This window comes from Chionomys nivalis, chromosome 10, assembly GCF_950005125.1.
Source record: "Chionomys nivalis chromosome 10, mChiNiv1.1, whole genome shotgun sequence".
Lineage (NCBI taxonomy): Eukaryota > Metazoa > Chordata > Mammalia > Rodentia > Cricetidae > Chionomys > Chionomys nivalis.
The window spans coordinates 16,191,809-16,211,419 of record NC_080095.1 but is presented as its reverse complement, the minus strand read 5'-3'; the positions used below and the strand labels follow the sequence as shown (position 1 = coordinate 16,211,419).

At 49.3% G+C, this 19,611-nt stretch overlaps 1 protein-coding gene across 1 annotated transcript in view; it reads right to left on the bottom strand.

Moving 5' to 3' along the window:
- Cdc42bpb (CDC42 binding protein kinase beta) overlaps positions 1 to 19,611 on the bottom strand; it is a 95,734-nt gene that overhangs the window by 9,255 nt on the left and 66,868 nt on the right. The window contains exons 14-29 of the mRNA XM_057783025.1: positions 19,418 to 19,528; positions 18,100 to 18,344; positions 17,908 to 18,013; positions 17,486 to 17,610; positions 17,037 to 17,142; positions 13,697 to 13,845; positions 12,625 to 12,719; positions 10,438 to 10,517; positions 7,450 to 7,539; positions 7,056 to 7,133; positions 5,686 to 5,791; positions 4,445 to 4,581; positions 3,618 to 3,757; positions 2,642 to 2,723; positions 914 to 1,130; positions 712 to 774 (exon numbers count right to left, since the gene is read on the bottom strand). Coding sequence (XP_057639008.1) covers positions 712 to 774; positions 914 to 1,130; positions 2,642 to 2,723; positions 3,618 to 3,757; positions 4,445 to 4,581; positions 5,686 to 5,791; positions 7,056 to 7,133; positions 7,450 to 7,539; positions 10,438 to 10,517; positions 12,625 to 12,719; positions 13,697 to 13,845; positions 17,037 to 17,142; positions 17,486 to 17,610; positions 17,908 to 18,013; positions 18,100 to 18,344; positions 19,418 to 19,528 — 1,930 coding nt within the window. The remainder of the gene's footprint in view (positions 1 to 711; positions 775 to 913; positions 1,131 to 2,641; positions 2,724 to 3,617; positions 3,758 to 4,444; positions 4,582 to 5,685; positions 5,792 to 7,055; positions 7,134 to 7,449; positions 7,540 to 10,437; positions 10,518 to 12,624; positions 12,720 to 13,696; positions 13,846 to 17,036; positions 17,143 to 17,485; positions 17,611 to 17,907; positions 18,014 to 18,099; positions 18,345 to 19,417; positions 19,529 to 19,611) is intronic.

Genomic DNA, 19,611 nt, shown 5'->3' with positions numbered 1-19,611 from the left:
CAGCCTGTCCTACACAGTGAATTCCAGGATGGTGAGGGTTATGTCTGTCTCAAAAACAAATAAGCAAACAAACAAACAAAAAAGAATTCAATAGAGGGCCAGCAAGGTGGCTCTGTGGGTGCGGGTGCTTGCTGCCAAGCTTCAAAACCCGAGTTTGAGTAACAGGACACACGGTGACAGGAAAGCCAGCTGCCTCCGGTTGTCTGCTCACCCGTCCTTGTGTATGTGCACACACACAGAAACTAATCAATCAAAAATTAGCTGGCCAGGCGATGGTGGTGAAACCTTTAATTACAGCACTTGGAAGGCAGAGGCAGGTGATCGCTGAGTTCAAGGTCAGCCTGGTCTACAGAGTGAGTTCCAGGACAGCCAGGGCTACGTGGAGAAACCCTGTTTCAAAAACAGACATAACAAGGGCTCTTTACTGTGTCTCCAGACACATAAAGCAACCCACCAAATATGTTCCAGGCACCTGTATGCATGGAACGCCTGCTGTACCAACTGGAAATCCTTTCTTTCCATGTCCTGTAAGTCCTCTGACACTGCTACTCGACGTACATATCAGGATGTCTTTTTTGTTTTACAGCGCTGGAGCGGGACCTGAAAGTCTCACACTCTCGCACTGGGCCACACAGTCTGAGCGAACCCTGAGCCCTCTGAAGGCCCCGTGTCTGCAGCAGTCAAGCGGACTCCAGGTGCCCTTCCACTCACCATCTCGGGTGAGCTCAATGACGTAGAGCCCCTCTTCCAGGCCGACTGCAATCCTGTCTCCATCTGGGGAAACACCACAAAGGTCCTGTGAGGCCAGACCTCCTTGTTTACACAGGACAACCGTCCACATTCAGATGGATGGGACCACACAGCCATGCTCGGAACCTGAGTTCCCAGACCGAGAGGCGCGCTACAGACATACCCACGATAGCGGCAGCGAGAACAGCCTTGATGAGCGGCAGACTGCTGTCATAGGCCTCCTGGGCAACATGCACCACCTGGCTCCTCAGCCGGTTCTTATGGAGGATGGCCTGCAGTCCTTCAAGGATCCCAACCCACTTCCTCTTCTCGTTCTCGTTTTCTGTCAGGATGAGCAGTGAGCTGGCCTTAGAAGGTGAACCTAAGAGAGAGGCTGTCACCTTCATGAGAGAAACAAAACAGACAAAGCCATGAGCTGCCAGCCAGATCAGAGCAGGGATTGTGCTGGAACCACCCAGCCACAAGGTCACAAATGGGATGCTAACAGGCTCAAGTCCATGTCCCTGCTTTGCCCCACAGACCACTAATCTCCCCAGCTGCCAGCTGGGCACCAGCAGGGCAGCTGACAAAGCGGCAGTGCTGCAGACACACAAGTCCTTCCTGGGCAGATCTCAGTTCTCTCCGCTCTTGTCGCCATCACATAAACACGCATTCTCAAAGTGCTCTCTTGCAGCACTCGGGAGAGTGGCAGAGGCAGGGGGATCTCTGTGAGTTCAGTCTGCCATACACTGGCCACATGCACATGGAGTACACAGTGAGTTCCAGGACTAAATAGAGACCTTGTCTCACAGAGAAAAAGAAAAGCTTCCCTGAATAACTTTATCATGATGGCGTGTCAGGGAAGAATGGGTCTCCAGCAAGGGCTCATTGAGCACCGTTAGGAACTGGCAGGCTCCACAGCTACAGAACGGTGTCACTCTGAGCACAGAAGGCCGACGATTTTCTGGATCGTATGGAAAAGGTTGTTTCTGAATAAAAGTGTGATCCAGTAAAAAACAACTTTTTTTTTTTTTTTTTTGGTTTTTTGAGACAGGGTTTCTCTGTGGTTTTGGAGCCTGTCCTGGAACTAGCTCTTGTAGACCAGGCTGGCCTCGAACTCACAGAGATCCGCCTGCCTCTGCCTCCCGCGTGCTGGGATTAAAGACGTACACCACCACCGCCCGGCAAAAAACAACTCTTGAGACCTAGTTCTGTGGTCAACCAGATGTCCCTACAAACAGTCCTACTCGGAGTGTGTGTTTCTCTGAACAACACTCTTCCAGGAGTGTCCTGGGGCTTTAGCATACAGCACTCGCTGGGAGAACAGACTTCAACTCAGTCAGAGAAACACAGACAAACCAGATGTAGTCATTCTAGAATGTTTTCTGTCTTACTCAGTGAGAGCCAGTATGCCAGGGAGGGGAAGGGAACCTAAACAAGACCCTTCTCACAGATCCTTGAAGTCCTTCAGTGCTAACCACTGTGGCTAGGGTAGAAGGACCACCATGGAAAGCTCCTCATGAAACACAGGCTGGGTGGGGGGTGGGGGTGGGGGGGCCGCAGTGCTCAGCGAGGCTCAGTTGCACAGGAAGATGGCAAAGGAGGAACAGGAGAGGGGCCACTAGAGATATTCCTTAGAGCTTGCTGCGGCACAGCCAGATGCTTGAGAATTGATGTCTTTTTGTTTTGTTTGTGCTTTTTAGAGGGAGGCAGGGCCTCACCGTGTAACTCTGATTATCCAGGAACTCACAAAGATCCGTTGTCTCTGGCCCTCCAGTGCTGGGATTAAAGGGCATGTACCACTATGCCCATGGTTTCTGTTGCTGTTTTTAAGAACTGCTGTCTTTTAACAGTGTGATTTATTTTAAAAAGGATGTCTCACAAACAGAAGTGAAGTCAGAGAAACTCATACCCTGAATATACATGGAATGTCTCGGCGTGTTGCATGGATGACATCTGAGGCCAGGACTGAGCTCACGGAAAACTCGTCATCTCTGGCAAGAAAGAAATGCACACAGTTCTGGGAAAGCTTTGCAGATCGGCTGCCACATTCTCACAGCCTGTCCCAACATCTGAACGGGGGGCACTAGCACGGAGCCCCTGCCTGACTCCCACTGTCACGATGTCCCCCAGTTCCAAGTTCCACATCTTATTTCTGGCTTGTCCTTGGTACGAATGGGCAAAGCCTCATTAACTACTGGCCAACAAGAAGCAGAAGGTGCTGAGTTCAGATGGGAATGCCAGCTTGATATGTCGTGGCCAGGCTGTAGCTGTGGTGGTCTGAATGAGAATGGGCTCCAGAAATTCACATTTCTGAATGCTTAGTCACCAGGAGCGGAACCACTTGGAAGGATTAAAAGGATTAGGAGGTGTGGCCTTGTTGGAGGAAGTGTCACTGGGGGTTGGGTTCTGAGTTTTAAAAGCCCATGGCAGGCCCAGTTCTCCTGCTTCTGTATCAGGATGTAGCTCTCAGCTACCGCTCCAGCACCAAAAGTGTTCCCTGCCGTGGTAATGGACTAAACATCTGAAGCTATAAGCAAGCCAGTTAAATGTTTTTCTTCATAAGAGTGCCTGGTGATGGTATCGCTTCACAGTAATAGAACGGTGACCAAGACAGGTGTATGAAACAAGAAGCCATAAGGTACCATGCAATGGGGACATTGCAACTGCTGGGTGTTTCTGACTGACGTGCTGATAACAGCAGTGACGCCTGCCAGCCCTGCTCTGTCTGAGTGTGCCCTTGGGACCTGGTTAGTTCTCATGACAGCTCCTCATACCTGCTACCATTCTCCAAGCAGACCCGGAGAGAAATGCGGAGGACAGCACAGCCTGCCACCCTGGGCAGTGAGCACTGGACACCAGGGTAGCATTTTGCTGCATATACATACCTGAGGTCCAAGACTTGACTAGCGATGACACCAGGCTGGGTAGACTTTCCTTCTGGCAGGTCATACAGAAAGAGCTTGCAGTCGCAAACCACTGCATATGCCCGCTGCCATCCCTTCTTCACTCCTGTGGGCTTTGGGACCTACAAACCAATAGTGACTACGTTTCCCTGGGCCACAGAGAGGGCCAGCACACAAACCTATAGTGACATTTCCCTGGGCCACAGAGAAGGGCAGCACACAAACCAATAGTGACTACGTTTCCCTGGGCCCAGAGAGGGGCAGCACAGAGACTGCCAGACCCTTAGCATTTCCCACAGTCTGGGTCCACCCACTGGGTGACTGTCCTGGTCCCCAGGGACTGCTCCCCTATCAAACCTTTTCCCAGACTGGTAGGTAAGCCTGTGTCTAGGCTCAGGGCCTGACTAGAAGCTTGTGAATGAGACAAGGGATGTTGACAACCCAGGACCACACTGTATCCTGGAGGCTGCAGCTGGTAAGACATGGAGATAGATAGCCCAGGTACCCATGGTCGGCAAGCACCGCTTGGATTTGGAACCTCAACTTTAAGCTCATGACTAGACACCCAAGGAGAGTAACTGTAGGAACCTAAGGTGGAATCCGCACCCAATGGTACTCAGGCTCCTGGCCATGTAAAGTAGCAGTTGTGCCTGAAACCTTCAAGGTACCAGGGCTGCTCCACACAGCAAACAGACTCCTTCAAGAATAGATGAGCTATGATCACTGGTCACCACCCGAAAGAATTTAAGAGCTGACCTAATGAGAAATGAGCCTCACCGGGCTATGGGACAGAAGCTGGCTCCTCCTACCTTGACATAACCCTTGTAGGCTGTGCCTATGCCCCTCTGCACATCCACGCCCAGAGGCCTCTTGGACTGCTCAGGAGGAATGGGGCACACCTGGGGAGCGCTGTCTTTGCAGGACACATGGCAGGAAAACGCACACACTGGAAAAGAAGAACAGTTCCACCCACCTCACAACACGCAACCAGGGCAGAGGAGCTGCTGAGCACAGGCTCTCTGCTCACACTGCCCAGGAGGCCAGACTCGAAGAACACGATCCCAAAAGGCTTCAGAATAAAAGCTCAACAAATATGGCGCCCACACATGAAGAGGGGTCGCCTGAACAAGCACACACTGAAGTCTGCCTCATAGTTACCGCACGAGCCTGCTTGAATCCACACAAGCAGGCTCCAGATCTGCTCACTGAGGTCACCTGGGTGCCACTGTAGGGCAGGCACAGTGATACACAGCCAATCAGAAGGCTTAGGACAACTAACAAACTAGCAACCGAAAAAGAACGTGTGTGCCTGAGCCGGGAATCACTGTGCCGTCCGTGAAGTGATGTGGCAACAGTCTCAACAGCACACGGCCAAATCCCATCAGAGTAGAGCAGAGAGGGCTGCTGTAATTTAAAAATAATGATTACCATAAAAAGACAGTATGATCACATGAGGGCCAGACAATCTGGAGCCCGTGGGAAGGGTCAGTGGAGAAAGGCGATGGCCGCCAAGTCTGACGGCCTGAGTTCAGCCTCTGGCTTCCGACCCCAACATGTGTCATAGCACATGCGGCCACACACTCACATCACAAAGAAGTGCATTTAAGAAGTTAAAGATAAAAACAAAAGCAAAAACAACTCCCCCCATGCCCCCCCCCAAATCCTCCAGATAACATGAGAGTGGAAAGTTCTGGCCCTTCCTCTTTGCTCCCTGAAATGATAGAATGGCTTTGAGTGTTGTGCTCCACAGAGCCATGGGGGAGGTGAGCTCCACAGGGCCCTCAGGGAGGTGCTGTGCTTTATATATAGTAACTTTCAGGTGATTACCTGGTTACTGGATCTACATGCTGGTCAATATTGCTACAGGCCTTGACTGTGCACATATGAAGAGCAGGCCTGCTCCACACTGCTAACCATACACACCACACACACACACACACACACACACACACACACACACACACACCAGCTTGGCTGCTGTAAGAACTCCATCTAGAGTAGCAGGGTATCCAGCTCAAGTGTGCGATCTGGCATTCAGGCCAACACTCACCTTCACAGGCGTAGCCCTGTCGGATCAGACCAACCATCAAGGACGTGCAGTGGCTGCACTGGGTGGGGCTGGGGAAGGACTTGATGCTGAACTGGTGTGCTTTGGGCTGCAGGGAAAAAAAAAGCAAAACAAACCAGGTGACCAAGGAGAAGTGGGTCAGTGCTCTTGACTGGCTTACACACGACCTCCCTGCTTTGTGCCTTTTCTCTCCCAGCTATGGGTTCTGCATCAGTGGTGCCTACACCCCAAGGTCCCAAGCCAGAACTCAAATCAGATTAGGAGCACTTCCAGGGACCAGCACCAACTGGATCTGGGATTTGGCCTGGAACCCTGTCTATGTTTGGCTCTTTTTGGGTGTGTGAACAAGACAGTACTTTTAATTTACAAGATATGTTAACAGCAAAATCTTGGAAAGACCCACCGTCTCCTGCCAGGAGGACAGAAAAATTAGAATACAACAAACAGGGAAAAAGAGTGAGGCTAGCTGGAAAGACGAGGACAGGCCGTGACAGCTTGCCTTGAAAGCCCACACTAGTGACAAAGGTGACACACTGCTCAGGAAGACGCAGACACAGAAAGACCATGTGTTTCTCGAGGAGTGGAGGATGGTTAGCACAGCCCCAGGAGTGGCTACAGGAGGTGGCCAGAGAGGAGGCAAGGGCTCGGTCACAGAATACACACCACCTTTACAGTGCCTTCTCTGGGTAGCAGAAGTCACTAAACAAGCAGCCCCGCACCTTGGTCCTTGATTCTAAAGAGCCCAAGCACCAAAGCCAAAGCATGAATTACTCTCAGGTCTCCAGGGGAAACAGCAATAGACCAGGTCTGTATTTAAAACAAAGACAAAAAACCAGGACACAAGTCCATGCCAGGCATACTGGCTAAATGCAGCCACACTAGAACCTCAGGTCCTGACACAGTTGGGAAACTCAGGATCTACAGAGAGAAACGAGACCGAGTGGAGCTTCAAGGTTACTAAGGAAAACAAGGTGAAGACACACACTGAGGGGCCAGGCTCTTGCAATGCTCATGCAGAAGTCAGGGAACAAACTGCACGCTGTGGATAGCTGCTTGTGTTGGGAACAGTCTCCTACACACCGTATGATTCCCAACAACAGACATAATGAGAAAGGGAAGCACCTGGCCGTGCGAGAGCCCAGCACGAGACGAGTGAGGGGAAGAAGGAGGGAGAGGCTGGAATTGCTTCCCCTGAAAACACGCTGGGTGCTCGAGGGTGCTGATGATAATGCAGATCCTGGACCTGGGTTTGTGAACTGTCCCCACCGTGCATATTCAAAACCAGCACGGCTACTTTACACAAAATTTATCTCTAAAACCAAGAAGACACCCAGCGATGTAAGAGGGCCTACCTTGGGTCCAGTCATGGCGAGGGCCTGTGTGCTGGGCAGTGGAACAGCAGACGGCCTCTGCTGGGACCGAGGCATATCCTAGGAGAAAAGTGTGGACAGGTGAGCGGCAGCTTAGCTGCCAGGTCCTATCTGGGGTTTCTCTCTAGAATTTATAAATTATTAACATTCTGAATTTCTAATTTATTACATTGTTCAGGCACCTGTCATTGTCTCCTCATTTCCCTGATGTTCTGACAGAGTTCTGCAGAGGAGATGTAGAAAGAGAGCCTGCAAAGGCATAGCTACAAGCTGCACAGCAGACCAGGGCCCACAGACCTTACCTCCTGCTGCTCTGTGCTTGTGGCCACAGACACTACAAGCTGCACAGCAGACCAGGGCCCACAGAGCACCTTACCTCCTGCTGCTCTGTGCTTGTGGCCACAGACACTGAAGGGGACAAGTCTGGCTTCGAAGCCTGTGCTTCCTGATCACTGGCTGAGCTAGTCTGCAACAAGAAAAACAGGTGGTGTTTGTTCTTGAACAGTGTATTCTGTCAGGTCTAGGTGCCCTGTACCCTAGCTACTCCCAGGTCTCACCATGAACCTCTTTACTCACAAGTATCCTGACTTTCCCAGGGAACGGCAAGTCACTAGTATGGCCACCTCATTCCATGAGTGCAGAACAGGGCTGGGCACGTCAGTGCACACCTTTCATCCCAGTACTCTGCATGCAGACTTCTGTGAGTCTGAGGCCACGCTAGTTTAAGTAGTGAGTTCTACGTCAGCTAGTAAAAACCTCTTTTTTTTTTTAAATAAAGGAACTGGGAAAATCAATCTCAGAAAAGGAGCTGGGATCCCAAACCCCTATCAGAGATCAAGAGGCAATTCACACGCAGCCCTGACAACGAGAGTTCGCAGCCCCTGAAAGCAGTGCCTCCCTCCAACAGTGCCAGCCCTCACAGGCACTCTTCAGGAACAGCCATCTGAGGTAAGCCTTCCTACAGGCGGAGCCCTGGGCACATGGGCACAGCAAGTGCACGGGAACGTGCAAAGGCACGGGAGACTGCAGAGAAGACTCTCCAAGTCCATAGCTGAACTGTCTTCCACTTCCGACCCCCACAGCACACAGGTAGAACTTTCCAAAAACTGCAATTGACCAGACCCTGAGTAGACTCCACGTTCCAAGGGGAGGGAGTATGGGGGCGACACAAGCACAGGTGTAACTGCACACTCCAGGGCTGTCAATCAGCTAGCGAGCACAGCTAGTAAATGTGAGGTCACCCACAAGGCCAGTCAGCATGTTAGCTCCACCTGGTGAGTGAAGGGCAAGCCGGGCGTCAACGTTAGCCATGTAAGACCCCAGGTCTTAGTTGTTAATCGAGCACCCACGGAAAGGGGTCTGCAGTCACTTACGTCCTCCCACAAGGCTAGCAGAGAAGATGCAGACGAGGAGGAGAGCGAGTCCTTGGTATAACAGACAGGAGGAACACAAATGGTCATTTCCCCCAGGAAAGCCTGGCAAGGCTACTGTGGAGACCCATGTCTAGCATGCTGCAACATGTTCAGCCTGGCAAAGTACAAGATCTTCCGAGTGGTCCTCAGTTCTGAAAACTTTTAACATGGACCCTGGTCCAGCTTAGGGTTTTCTTTGAAAGGAAGCACGCTTCACACTCAAATGACAAAGCATTGAAGAGGGTCTAGAACCGAAAGGCAGGATGCTGGGCAGCGAATGAGGTGTGCTGATAACTGCTCCACCTCCACGGTAAACTCAGTCCACGCTGGGATTTCCACACTGGTGGACAGTACTGTGAAAGCCACGAGCCACTGCATTCTCTGTGCAACCCAGTGTGCAAGGTGAGCGATTTCTGCTGTAATATATTTGCTTAATATATTATGAGGACTTCCTAGGTGGTGGTGGCACACGCCTTAAATTGCAGCACTCAGGAGGCAGAGGCAGGTGGATCTCTATGAGTTTGAGGCCAGCCTGGTCTACAGAGCAAGTTTTAGGACAGGCAAGGCTACACAGAGAAATGCTATTTTGAGCCCCTCCCCTCAAAAACAAACAAACAAACAAACAAAAAACCCTCAAAACAAAACAAAAAAAATAAGCCCAACAAACAAAAACACAAGGGAAAAGACAACTTGCCCTTTGGAAAACCCACAAATACTCCGATGAGTGAAGGCAAACAGCTGAGGCCCAGAATGACTCACTCTGGGAGTTTGCACTATGACCTGTGGGAGGGACCACATCAGATGCCACCTCCAGCCTGGTGACACAGCTGCAAAGTGGCCTCTGTACAGAAAAAACAAAAAAAACAAACCCATCTCCTGTGCAGAATCTACGCCAAACCCACTCCCATGGGCATCAAGAGGGAACATGATATAATCCCAGAGGGCAGGCACTCTACCAGGTTCTAAGTAGAAGAGATGGCAGTGTCTGACCTCTGGCGGGTCCTGAATCGGGAGGAAACACAGCCAGGACCACAGGTAAGTCTGCACAGAGCCTTAGGAGGCAACTGTGCCAGGTTTCCTGTGGCCACTGCTGTCTACAAACCACTTTCAACTAATCCAGAGAGAGACCTGTGTGTAAGTGAGCGAGGGAGATGGGCAGAGAGAGAGTGCACACATGAAGCACATGCCAGGTGAGGGTGCAGGTGCTGAGTGTTCATGTCCGCTTGTGGGCCGGTCAACAGTTCGGAACCCGCACTGGGTGCATCACCACAGCTGTTCCCCAGCCTCCGTCATTCTCACATTCATGCCTGCCGTAAGGAACTAGTGGAGCAAGCCCACTTCTCCGCTCCAGAAGAGGGAAGCGGCCCTGGAGTGCTCCAGGGCACCTCCAGCCTGTGAAAGGAGGAGGGGGCTCATCCCCCTCTGCAGGGGCATTCCAAGCAAACCTGCAATCACACGCTGGTTACCTGGAGGTTTACTGGCTCAGAGATGGGCAAGACCAGGCAGGGTCTTGGTAAATTGTTTGGTACTCAATCTCTTATAACCCACTTTTCTCACCATCACCGAGTCTAAGCTATATATTCACACAGAAGTCCCTACTCAATCTCTTATAAACCACTTTTCTCACTATCACCGAGTCTAAGCTATATATTCACACAGAAGTTCCATAAATGACCATTATTATTTATATTTTAAAGTTTACACCAAATCCTCACCACACAGCCAGAGCCAGTATAGATTTCTGCATCGAGGCTAAGTACCGTCTCAGTTCCTTAGTCTCCAGGAACAGTTCCAACACCTACAGTGTTCTCCACCTTCACACACGTGACCTCCCTGCCCGTGACGGCACCGGCACAACTCTCACATAAATGTCAGACCTCTGTTTCCTGGGTCAAGCAAGGTCTACCGCTCCTCACTTACACATTCTCATCACTTGAGCAAGCAATACTCACTCTGAACGTGAGGTCGTGTGTGAGAGGAGCAGTGTTGAAATACTCAAAGATAGAGTCCTGGAAATCTGGAAGTTTGAGCCCTGCAAGAAAGAAAGAAAGGAAAATTAAGACAAAAACTCTAAAGACAGCAGTGCTCGCTGTCAACATGATGGGGCTTCAGGGGAGTCTAGAGGAGGGGTGAGGGGCGGGGGAGTCACAGTGCATGACCGCAGGGTCATGGAAGCTCTGTGGTGACAAACAACCACACAGAGCAGAGACCCCAGAAATAGCAGTTTCCAGAGACCACATGAAACCAGGAGAGAAAGACATTAAGATGAGCATTTAGCTGGGAAGACATCTTGAACTACAGGCCAGAGTGGGTTCCAAATCATGCCAGGTACACAGCAATGACCTCAGCACTTATATGGCCGTAGTGGAAGATCTTGGTTTGAGGCCAGTCTGATCAACACAGTGAGATTTTGTCTTGTTTAAAAAAAATGAGGGGTAGGGGGAGGCACTGGCTATATTTCCAGAGGACCCAGGTTGGATTCCCAGCTGCTCACAACTGTCTGTTACAGAATCCCAGTTCCAGAGGATATGACACTTGCTTCCGGCTTCTGAAGGCACCAGATATTAAGTAATGCACAGACATACATACCAGCAGAAACAGCAATACACATAAAATAACAGTCAGGAAAATGTACTTCTTGAACAGCCTATAGCTGGGAACATGTTCCTTTGCAAGGAAAGGCAAGATTAATAAACTTGAGACAAACCCAGGGAAAGTTTTTTTTTGGGGGGGGACAGGGTCTCACGGAGACCAGGATCACTGTGGACTGGGCCTCTCTACCGCCTGAGTGCAGAGCTCACAGGTATGTTTGCACCATGCCTGCTTCCTGTGGCGTTTGTGCGGTCAGGCAAAATCTAACATTAGGCTGCAACCTTGCCCTAGAAAGGCTCTTTCTTAGCAAAAGTCAGGGTAGAAGAAAATACTGGAGACTTAAATCACAAAAAGATTTCCTCCTCGGGGCTGGAGAGTTGGCTCAGTGGTTAAGAGCATTGTCTGCTCTTCCAAAGGTTCTGAGTTCGATTCCTGGAAACCACATGGTGGCTCACAACCATCTGTAATGACATCTGGTGCCCTCTTCTGGCCTGCAGACATACATGCAGACAGACTATTGTATACATAATAAATAAATATAAAAAGAAAAAAAAATGCAGTAAAAAAAAAAAAAGATTTCCTCCTCAATACACAAAAAGCTTCTGAAATACAAGACAACCCAGATTTAAGAAACAGACAAAAGAACGTAAATTCCTGGACTGAGACACCACCTATCCGGGATGGAGACTCCCAAGGATAAAGTTCACTTTGAGTTGGTCTAAGACTAAGGGATGCGACATTCTGCCTTTTGATGTGGACAAAGTCTCACTTCTAAAACTCTATCCCAAAATTTGAGATGTTTTATGCACATGGCTGCTCACTGAAGCATGTGGGGAAAAGCTCTATAGACTCCCATCAGGCTGCACACTCAGAAAGAATCCTCCTGCTTCAGCCTCCTGGGTGTTGGGATTCCATCTGTTCAACACCACACCTCGGCACTTGGTGAGCGAAGGGCAGGAAGCAGCCCAGCCCAGAAGGCTCAGTGCGGCTGTGAAAGGGCTCTAGATGGTTCCCATGGGCTGTGGTCTAGTGGCCTCGTCGGAAAAGGGCTGCCTTTTATGTACAGGGGGTGTGACTGTGTAACTGTAGATGTGTGTGTGTGTTTGTCTTTTGTGTTACAGGGGGTGTGACTGTGTAACTACAGATGTGTGTGTGTTTGCTTTGATTTTCAAAGGAAGAAGTAACCAAAATTTATGACTAATTTGGAGGAAGGTATTTTTAAAAATATTGTTTCAAAATTTTAAGCTTGGCAGTATTTTTTGTTTGCTTGTCTCTTTGTTTTTTGTTTTTGTTTTTTTGTTTTTGAGACAGGGTTTCTCTGTATGTAGCTTTGGAGCCTGTCCTGGAACTAGCTCTTGTAGACCAGGCTGGCCTCGAACTCACAGAGATCCGCCTGCCTCTGCCTTCCAAGTGCTGGGATTAAAGGCGTGCACCACCACCACCTAACTGGAAATATTTTTATACAACTAAAAAAAGCTATTAAGAAGAAAACCACTCATTAGAAAAGGCTGATATTTAGTAATTAAAATCTTTTGGTTTTAATTTACCTGTATCCGCTCTAAATTTTTCTTCCATCTTTTTCTTCAGAATCTGCATTTCTTCTAATAACTCCCTGTTTTTGGCTTCAGACTCCTTTAGTTTACTGAAATAAAAGTAAACAGCTGTAAGTGCAGGGAGCAGAGGCCACGTTCTGGTTCACGGTCTGCTTTCTCAGCCTCCTGAGCATGGCTACGGACATGTGGGCCTTTCCACTCAGCACACTGCAGAAAGTTCAGAAGTGTGAATTCAAACACAGGCTTTAAGTCATGGCTAAGGGTTACAGGAGAACAAGTGTGCAGTCCCAGCAACCAGGAAGCTGAGACAATGCAATCAAGAATCAAGGCCAGTCTGGGCTACATTAAACCAACAAAACAAAATATCTAAGTAAGGTCGTGGTCAAGAAAAGTGTAGCTTTTGCCTGCCATCTGAAGACAAGTGCAAAGTCCAGATCCCTTGGCTGTCGTCCTGGAAAAGGCTTCTCCAGGACCAACACCAGCACTAACACTGAGGGTGGAAGCCCTGAGAGCCTGGCTCTTTGTAGGCCTTGCTCCAGGACAGAGCTAGCAGGTGAAACCTGGCGCCAGGAGGGCAGAACCCAGCACAGGCATGACTAGTCAGCAGGATGGCATTCACCTCCACACACCTGCACCTTGGTCTCATCACCTGTAGAATGAGGATACTTGATTCAGGCTATTGCAAATGCTAGGCAAGTTCTCTACTACTGAATGGTGAACCCATTTTTTTTTTTTTTTTTTGAAAGACTCTGGCTGTGTAGCACAGGCTGGCCTTGACCTCAGGATCTGTCTCAGCATGAGGGCCAGGATTACAGTGCACAGGCTCCTTATTACTTCTTGAGAACACTAAGGGGCCCTCTCCGGAAAAAGCACAATCTACCCACCTGGATATACAGACTGAGCTAAGTGCTGTGAACCTTGTATTCCTCCAGACATCTCTACAGTCACTCTGACTTAAGGACCTCACGTGTTCCTCGGGAGCAGCAAATGTCCTGACAATCTCAGGGGCAGCCTCAGGTCACGAAGGCCCAGCTTCTCTGGGGGGCTGGCTCCAGGACAAACCAACCTTTCAAAGGAGAGGCTTGTGTCTTTGACCTTCCTCAGCTCCTCTTGAACCAGCTGCTTGGCGCGGATCTCTGCCTCCAGAGCAGACTGCAGTTCCAGCCGTGCGGACATGTCCAGCTTCTGACTTCGGCGAACTTTCCAGAGTGGATCCTTTGATTGGTTAAAATAAAATACATTTAAATTTACTTAATAAAATGATTACAAATAAGTAATTCACCTTAAGTATATTACAAATTACTTCCCTCAGTCCTGCTTTTAACTTTAACATCAGTATTCTGTTTTCTTTTTGGAGTGCTGGGGAGTAAACCCTGAGCAAGGACAAGCTAGGTAAGTGCCCTAGAACTGAGATAAATCTCCAGGCCAATATTTTGTAACTTTTAATTCCTTCTTTTTAAAAATTATTCACATCATTTTCACTCATGTGCACTGTGTGTGTGTCTGCTCATGTGACATTGAGAATCGAGTGCCCATGGAGATCAGAGGCGTCAGACCCCTGGAGCCGGAGCTACAGGGGGCTGTGAGCTTCCAGGCATGGGTGCTGGGAACCAAGCGCAGGTCCCATGGGAGATTCATGTGCCTGTTAACTACCATCTCTCCAGCCCTTCCTAAGAGTCCTTTAAAAACAAACCCAAGCTGGGGGTGGGAGTTTGGAGGAGTATGAGAGGTGTACACCCTTAATCCAGTTTGGGAGGCAGAGGCAGGTGAATCTCTGTGAGTTCCAGGCCAGTCTGGTTTACAAAGTGAGTTTTAGGCCAGTCACTGTTACATAGAGAGATTCTGTCTCAAAAAAATCAAGAAAACAACAAACAACAAAAGAACTATTTTGAGAGAGTCTCACTATATAGCCCAGCAGTTGGCCTTGAGTCCCAGCCCCCTTGTGCCAGCCTCCAGTTTGGGGATTACAGATGTGCACCAATGTGCCTTCTCTTTTTTGTTTTGAGCTATAGGGATGGCTCAGCAGTGAAGAACACTTGTTTGTTGCCCTTCCATAGCTCCTGAGTATCCAGTACTTATCAGGTGGCTACTAACCATCTCTAACTCCAGTTCCAGGGGAACTGACCTCTGCAAGCGTCAAACACACATGTAGCACACATACATACATGGAGACAAAACATTCACATAAAATAACTTTGAAGCTTTCCTGATTGTGCGTGTGTACACGCCATGACACGCATGCAGAGGTTAGAGGGCAACTGCAGCAGCAGGCACTCTTTCCATGTGGTGGGTTCTGGGACCTGGTCTCAGACTGTCAGGCTTAGCGACCACTGCCTTTACCTGCCATCTGGTACCAGCCATTGCCCAGTGCCTCCACTTAGGTGTTTGATTTATGAGACAGGGTCTCACTATGCAACCTTGGCTAGCCTAGAACTGTCTTTGTATATCAGGGTGGCCTTGAACTCATAGAGACCTATGTCTCTTGGAGGCTGGGCTCATGTGCCACAGCTGGGGTAATTTTTAAACAAAGAAAAAAATCTAATTTTTGTGGCACAATTTCTTTGTGGGTCCACTGGATATTCATAAATCACATGGAGACTCTTAGGTTTTCCTGTATCCTGAAACATCTTCCTACCTCACCTTAGGGACTGTCATTACTCATTCCTACTTACAGTAAAAGGCTAAAATTATTATAATGAAGGAAAAACCTACTAGAATGAAGCAAACTGGCTTGATGACTTCATTCTTAAAAAGTCTTACAACACCATGTTGGTGGACTTTTACTTAAAACACAGTTGAGCCTTTCATTTTCCACCCATAACAGTCAAGAGAAGAAAACTGACCCAAGGAAGACGCTTTTTCAAGATTCAGTCAAAGGGACCAGCGTGGGGGAGGGGCAGTACCCTAGGCAGATGCTAACAATGACGGTGGACTGTGTGAGAAAACCTGGGACCCCTCATCTTCAGCCCATTACACACGTGAGGATTTTCTAAAGAGCTGATGGGCAAACAAAACACTTCTCTTAGAGCTAAAAGGAAACACATTCTCATTCAGCTGGCCCTTCAACAGGAAGACTGCTTCTGGATAAGAATCTCAACTACTTTGCTGAAAGGACCTACAACAGCACACATCCATCTTTTATGAGGCTTGCACAAAAATTTACTTATTGTTCTTCACCTGTACAAATAAACTTGTCCACAAACATGCACACATCAGCACAACTAGAATAAAACAGAAAATGAGAAATGGAATAAGTTTATTGACGCTTCTTTATGTTATTTGTTCTTTGTTATGTGTGCTTGCACGTGGGCGCACAAGTTCAGAGGCCAGATGTTAACTCCAGGTGTTGCTCATCAGGAGTCTCCCACTGGTTAGTCTGAGCTGTGTTGGCCAGCACACCCAGGTCCCCCCTCTGTCCCGTGAGGATCCAGCCACTGCCACTGCACTTGAGCTTTCACTTGAGTAACAGGGATCAGACTAATGTTCTCATACTTGCAATTTACCAACTAAGTCACCGCCCTAACCCCAATCTTACTGAATATTCTATTTAGTCTCTCTCTTTCCTTTTTATGTGCATTGGTGTTTGGCCTGCATGTATGTCTATGTGTGGATATCAGGTCTACTAGAACTGGAGTTACAGAAGGGTGTGAGCTGCCATGTGGTTGCTGGGAATTGAACCCAGATCCTATGGAAGAGCAGCCTGTGCTCTTAACCACTGAGCCATCTCTCCAACCCCCTAATTGGTGTTTCTTAATCTAGAATCTAAAACCAAAAGTGTTCTCCAGCATAGAGCAAAACATGAGGCTGCTTCCTGCCCTTCTGCGGAATCAAGAATCATCAGTGCTCTCAGTGGGCAGGGATGCACACACCTTTAGCCCCGGCACTCAGGAGGCGGAGGCAGCCAGATCTGAGTTTGAGGCCAGCTTGGTCTACAGAGTGAGTTCCAGGACAGCCAGGACAGGACTGTTACACAGAGAAACCCTGTCTCAAAAAAACAAAACAAAAAAGGTGGCAACTGGCCCCAATGCCGAGGTGAGAGGCACCTGCTGCATGGCTCAAAGCTCCAAGCGCAGCAACAGAGGGGAGGGTCCCCTGAGAGTCCAGAGCTTGCTATACCCTCAAGTTCAAAACAGATCCCCGAGTGAGTGGATGCAGGATGAAATCAATAAAGCAACTGAGCAGCACCCTGTCCTGATGCTTTGAGGTCATACCGTAGGGCCCTGGTCAAGTTAACAACGAAAGAAATGAACTCAAGAGAAGTCTGGACTGATAGCTGCCACGTATCCTGCAAGACACACAGATCTCCTCCCTGGAATCACCTGATGGCACCTAAGCTGCCGTGCACTTATAATAAACCACCAGGGAGCTCTTCAGGAGGAGAAATCAAGTTTTAGAGAGCACCTTACCAGAGTTCTTGATCCCAAACTAGAGCTTCTCAAAGCCTCAAGCTCTTCGGTCATCTTAGAAGCGAGGGCTTGGAGGTAGCCCCTAGCATCTTTCTCATCGCTGACCCTACACAGGGAACAGGTGTTTGTCTTATGAAGATGAGCAGTTGCTGCCCTCCTCAGGACAATGTCACTGTGGCCCAAGCACCAGTTGACTCTATTGAGTAGAGACTGGTTCTGCCCCCATCTTAGGGTCTCCCTGGTTGTGTGTACATTGGCCCCGGAAGCTCTCCACCCATGTGTCACCCACAATGAGGAGCATAAACAGCTCACCCCAAGTCCTAAGGGGTCTCCCCACCCTTAGTCCACTCTGAAGACCACTGCGTCCTAGAGGCAGGGATTCAGGAAAACACAGAGATGCACTCCAGTGAAGCCAAGGAGCAGCTTTTCACACGCTGCTGGGCACATACCACTGAATGATCTCTGCGATCTGGGCTTCCCAATGTGCAACGGACTCCTTCTTAGATGCCAGATCCTGCAGCTCATCTTCCAGCTGTCTATTTTGGGCTGTGAGTTTATCCACAAAGGAACAAAGCTGAAATTAAACAATGTCACCACATCACACGTCTGTCTGGCGCCTCTTCACTACACAGCACAGTGACATCAGAAGCTCTGCCGCTCATCGGCCCTGTGGGGCTTTCACTGTACCTGATCCAAGTCTCAGAGTGACAGAGCCAAGGATGAGCAGTTTCTCAACAATGAAAACATCCCATTTAAAGAGCAAATGTATTATTTCATCTAAATATCAAAACATTTAAGACAGGCACCAAGCTTCCAAGAGACCCAAGAAAAAAAATCAACTTCCCCTAAAGGATGGCGAGGACCCAGTCACCTTCTCATTTTCAGCCGTCAGCTTCTTGTTTTCGTCGAGCAGCATGGCTCTTTCGCGTTCGTACTTATCTTTTACTGTGCCAACTGCCTCCTCCATCTCATTATGCCTGCAGAGGTGAAGGAGAGACTGCTCACAACACAAGCCTACAGCGCACAGGAAGCTTCCGTCTCTCGTCTTGAGAGCACAACTCACCGTTCTCGCTTCGACTTCTCTAGTTTATCCTTCAGCATGAGGATTTCCTTCTGCAGGGCCAGCTGGTGGCTTTCTGAATCATGCACCTCCTTTTTCACATTCTTTACTTCTAGCACATGGGAGGCCTCTCGGCGGACCAACTCCTCTTCATAGAACAGGACTTTCTTCTCAAGCTCTGACTTGATTTTGGAGATTTCCTGCTGGTGTTCTAATGTGGCACCTGGTCCCCGGCCTCCTTGCTTCACCTTCAGATAAAGGTTGAAATAAACTATCAAATCTATGTCCTGCCTCCCTCAAGGGTGGTGAAGTCTCTTCATTCTTTACCACTAGCAGGGACCTGGAGGTAGAGTGGGGGCAGCACCTGGCTTTGTCCCAGTGCCGTGCTGTTTGCCTATTCGCCCGCCAGTACCCTTTTGAGTGCTGACTGACTGTCACAAGTCTTCTGGTGACTGGTATGACACTGGGGTACCTGCTCTCATGGTGACAGTGAACCATTAAGTAAAGAAGAATAATGGCAAGACATAGGATGGGTATGGTGCCACCTTGGCAGGAGACGGTCTTAAGTACAGGGCCAGATAATGGCATAGGCCTGCTGGGGGTGACAAGGCTACTGGAAAGGTGCTGGGAGAGGAGCTCTGACTCAGGCTGAAGACCAAGTCCAGAGGAGTCCCTGACGGGTCTGTTAAACTCAATGGTTTAGAGATAGGACACCTCCAGAGAGGTAAGGAGCAAGCAGAAAGAGTTAGTCACATGTAAGCGGTCCAGAAAATAGTCTGCTGAGAGCTGGGTCAGGTGGTAGCACAGACGAGAGAGGAATAAGTACCTTGGGCACACGGGCTCGGAGGACAGCTCCATCACAACCACAAGAAGGGTACAGAGGCCCAGGCTCTAAAGAGGGAAGTCACTTATCCAAGATCACACTATACTGAGGAGCAGACAGTGGCCCTCACTCATGACTGTCTCTTCTCTTAGCCTTTTTCTGCCCTCTGACCCCATCCGCAGGGCCTAGATAAGGAGCAGCTTGCCTCTGCCACATCAACAACAGAACACGGGTTTAGACAGCTTTCCAGAATTGAACATGCCCACGTGCAGGATGTCAGGATAGGAAGGAGGTGGTGTCTGCTAACTCTGCAATACTGACTACAAACACCTAAAACTTTCATGTGATAAAGAAATGAACTTAGCTTTTATAATGAAGGTTATCACAAGCCGCGGCCACACCCTCTACTTCCTCCCATACCTGTCCCTTCCCTGAAGCTACCCCGGGTGGCACTGACCCAGTCAACATGCCCCACGGCCCACCAGAGAGAAGAGCTACCTTGAGGGCCTCCAGCTCGCTCTCCATCTGCTTGCAGAAGCTCTCGCTGTGCTCGCGCAGCTTCCGTTCTTTGGAGGCTTCGGCAGTCGCATCTTCAAGTTGAGCTTCCAGCTAAGGAAAAGGCAGAACTGCTTTTTATGAACCGCCTTGAGAACCTGCCCAAGGAGCAGTCCCCGAGGACCAGGTGCAGCGAG